The sequence below is a fragment of the Glycine soja genome, chromosome 2, assembly GCF_004193775.1.
Source record: "Glycine soja cultivar W05 chromosome 2, ASM419377v2, whole genome shotgun sequence".
Classification (NCBI taxonomy): Eukaryota; Viridiplantae; Streptophyta; class Magnoliopsida; order Fabales; family Fabaceae; genus Glycine; species Glycine soja.
Genome location: NC_041003.1, coordinates 45,020,724 through 45,024,960, shown reverse-complemented (window position 1 = coordinate 45,024,960; position 4,237 = coordinate 45,020,724). Strand labels below are relative to the sequence as shown.

Here is a 4,237-nt window from a genome sequence, read left to right as displayed (position 1 = left end):
GATGCATAAATTATTGAGCATATCATCTATCGATTAGGATAGAACTAGAAGAAAGCACTTAGATCAAATTGTATATAAGAATTAAACATAAAATAATAGTAACATTTTCTGATGTTATCTTTTAGCATTTAATTGGTCAAAAATGATAACATAATTTACATTTTAATCTAAAAAATATTTTTTTTATTATGTTTACTTAATCTCTAATTTTATACTAAATCAAAAAATTATATTATCATTTATCATTTACCAACTATCTAATGATATAAAAAATACTTAAATTTTTTATTTTTTATTTTACTTTGTTGACACTCTTATTTATTACTATTATATATCATATTAAAATGTAAAAAATTCACGAATCCGTGGAGAAAACCCACTTATTCTGCGGGTTAAATAGGGTTGATTAAAAAACTTGTAATTTAAACAGACTCAAAATATCAAAATCTATATATTATATGGTGTTTCATGGGTGACCCGTGAGTTTAAATTCATTTGTTCAACTTTAAATATATTAATAATAGTTGATTCAAATGTTCTCTTGAATAATTGATCATATTTGAATTTATACATGTGCATATGACATTTAATGAACTCGGGAGGTATCAAAATTAAACTTCTTATCCGCCTTCTTTGAATAATGAAACTAATTAGATTAGTAAATCAACGTCATCATGTGACCACTAATTACTTTTTTTACATACTATGACTGAAAATTTCTAACACCAAAAAACTCTAAACTATTAACTAATTTACAAAATGAACAAAAAAAACCCTCCGATTTCTCAACTTGTATTTATTTGTCCCTTTCAAACAAACAAAGCAGTTTGATTAGGAATGGAGCTAGTAGTGGTAGATCTATGAGGTGGAATTGGGGGTCTTCTATCCATGAAGTTCTCAGTGCCCCTATTTGCACTTAGAGAAGAACATGAACCCCTTTGAGAAGTCTCACCCATTACCCCTCCATAGCTACTACAAGTCTTCAACTTCTTATTGTATGGATTCTCAGGCTTGACAAGATCCTCCAAGCTGTTCACTTTTGCTATTGAAGTGAAAGACTGTGCCTTCCCCTCGTAATACTTGGAAAGCCCCCTCCTGAACATTACCAAACACACAAACTTTAGAAAATTTTACAAACAAAAACAAGAAAAATTAATCAAATTGCAAAATACTCTTTTTACAATTGTTGTGTATAATAAGATTATTGATTGAGTAAATAAGATACGCACCTACAGACAATAAATTATTTCTACACTACATTCAATCACATATTATTATATGTACTAATATTCGTTACTTTTATAATAATTATATTAAGTCATACTGATTTCTGATAGATTGATATGATAGTGTAAAACAAATTGTTATATATTGTATAATAATTAAACCGTTATTATTTTGTAATAATTATTTTAAAGAATATATTTAGAGTAATTTTATTGTTAAGCAAAGTGTGTTACAAATTTACAAACTCAAAACAAAATCACATAAAGAAGCTTACTTGATGGGAAGTTGTTGAAACAAAGAAGACATATCACTCAACGGTTCAGTTGCTGGTTGATCAGCTGCTGATGAAGAAGAAGAAGCAGGGGATGTAACTTCTTCAAATGAATCAGAATCCAATGATGAACCACTTGAAATTCCAGACTCAGAAGAAGAAGAAGAAAAAAAAGAACGAACAACTGGTCCTTTGTTGTTGTTATCATCACCTTGGACAACCTTATACTTTAGCTGTTCCATCTCCTAACAAATCTTGTTTCTCAAGTACCCTTTTTACGGTTTTTGTGTCTCAACTTTTTTATTCTTGTTCTTCCCACGCAACGATTTGTATCTGGCTAGCACTCAATGGGTGGAAAGAAACACGTATATATGCACTTTTCTCTGTTCTAAAGCTGCGTGCTTTAAATAGAATCACAAGACTTTATAAGATGTTGGGATAAGATTAGTGTTATTTTTTTTATTTATTCGTGTTATCTATTTTATCATAATCTTTTTGACAGAGAGAGTAAGATTCGGTTTTATCCGAATTTGATATTTCTTGTTCCCCCAACTGTAACTCCCAGTCCCATATCATCCTTCACCCTAGCTAGTGCCTGGTTTCGATAGGCGGTGAAAACAGTTAAAAGTATTTTAATGGTGTTTATAATGCGACTTAAAATAAAAAATATAAATATTTTCTTACGTTAAATAAAATTATATCTGTTTAAAAAAATATTATCAAACTGAGAATGTACAATGTTTGCATTTAATTAATTAAAAGTTTTATATTATTTTGAGTATAGTATGAATAATTGTAATTTGTAAATTCTCCGGTGAATGAATTTATTTTTTGTTTAAAAAATTCTTTATAGATTGTTAAATATATTTTTAGGAGGATTTTATAGTAAAATATAAATTACCACTGCATGATTTTTCTTTAATTAATTTCTTTTATTAAATTAAGAGCTAACAAACTTAAATTTGTAAGTAAACGTTGATAACGACACATTTAAATATGACGCTTCTTCGATGGGTCCAAAACCCAACTAATATGTTTATACATAATTTCGTATAAGAAAACAAAAACATTGTAAAAACCGAAAACATGATTCTAAAAAATAAAATAAATTATTATTAGGGAAAAACAGACAATAAAAGTTAGTGAGCGATTTGTGAAAATAATTATAAAAATAAAATAATAATTTATAAATGTAATTGTAAGAATAAAACAATAATTTATGAATGTTAAAAAGGGGTGTGAAGATCAAAGGGCGAGTGAGTGGATTGTGAAATTGACAAGGAGTTTGGATAAGGGTGAAGTCCTTGTATTTGTATCCCATTCCCATATAGTGGATATCTCCAACAATGGAAAATGTCTTGTGTGGTAAGCCCAATGTGGGTGAGTTAAATGAATTCAGGATGTTGCCGTCATCCACTCATATTTTATTCTTTAATTGTAAGCTATTTAATAATTACTTATTTTTATAATAAAAATAATAGACTCTTTCAAAGTTTATTTAGTATATCTGATTTTTTTTATTTGTTTTATTTTGATCTTCTAAATTTAGCAAGTTTCATATTAGTCTCTTAAAGTGTCTTTATTAAATTAAGTTTATTCTACCGTCAATTTATCATATTATTTTAGTCAATTTGGTAGCATTACTTTCACAACTTATAAATGTCATTAAGTTGACTTAATTTTCTAACATTAAAATTAAAAACTCTAATTCTTTACAATTGTTGTCTAACATATAGATCTTTGTAAATGTGCTACAGTATTGTTGGTAGGTCATTCTCTAAGTTCAATAGTCAAAGAATATCACTGTTAAGTTGTACTTAAGCAAAAATAAAAATAAAAAGAATAGTAAGTTGAATAATAACTTCATTTTTATAATTAGAATGAGAAATAATAATCTTGTTTTACAAAAGTACATGTAATAAGTTATATTTAGATATGTACAAAATATATATGAAGATATATAGTAAATTCGTTTACTTGTTATTTTGGAGTTGTTTTTATAAATGTTGAGAAAATAATTTATATACTTCCAGTGCAAAATAATTTTATTTTATTATTTAAATATAAGTTTATTTATTTTCACAATAACATCCTTAAAAACTATACTAATATTGATTTTTATTGATTGACAACATAAAAGATTTTACTCAAGAATTCATAACCATTAAACTCATAATAGAAAGAAGTGAAATATCAAAAAGTTAAAAGAGTACCTTGAGTTGAGTAAGTTAATTAATTCTGAAGTGTTGTTGAACTTCTCAGTGCATTATGTTCGTTAAACAAAAATATCATTGAATGTATACTGTTAATTTATTACAAAAAAATTTATACAGTCAAACACAATAAAATCTGTAAAATAGGATTGGGGTTTATTTTCTAATATTAAAAATTGGTAGTCAAAAAGTACAAATTGTACGGAGATTAATTTTATAATATTAAAAATTACTAGTCAAATTACAAGATACTTCACATTAGGCAAACACATACTAGTATTTACATTATAATAATTAAAAAAAGCATTTCGGAAAGGTGCAGAAAGCAATATTTTGAGTGCAGGAAGTAATTGCCGAAGTTCTAAACTTCTAATGCACCGGGTTTACAAACTTTCAAGCTGGGGAAGTGAGCAACTCCTATGTTTGCTATTTAAACTCCCATCCAAGTGAAAAGACAAAAATATTATTTTAGCATTTAGTTGAATGTACATCTGACGGAAACTTGATTTTATTGATTAAAATTAGC

General features: G+C 26.8%; 1 protein-coding gene across 1 annotated transcript; it reads right to left on the bottom strand.

Moving 5' to 3' along the window:
• Positions 1 to 603: 603 nt before the first annotated feature.
• Positions 604 to 1,896, bottom strand: LOC114397638. The gene is made up of 2 exons (XM_028359783.1): positions 1,502 to 1,896; positions 604 to 1,095 (listed from the first exon to the last, which is right to left on the bottom strand). The coding sequence occupies exons 1-2, from the start codon at positions 1,738 to 1,740 to the stop codon at positions 810 to 812; spliced, it is 525 nt and encodes a 174-aa protein (XP_028215584.1). The 5' UTR covers positions 1,741 to 1,896; the 3' UTR covers positions 604 to 809.
• Between the last annotated feature and the right edge of the window lie 2,341 nt (positions 1,897 to 4,237).

Coding starts and splice junctions, on each gene's coding strand:
- LOC114397638 (XM_028359783.1), bottom strand. CDS start 1,740: ATGGAACAGCTAAAGTATAAGGTTGTCCAAGGTGATGATAACAACAAC. Junction 1,096..1,501: donor TTTCAACAACTTCCCATCAA/GTAAGCTTCTTT, acceptor GGTAATGTTCAG/GAGGGGGCTTTCCAAGTATT.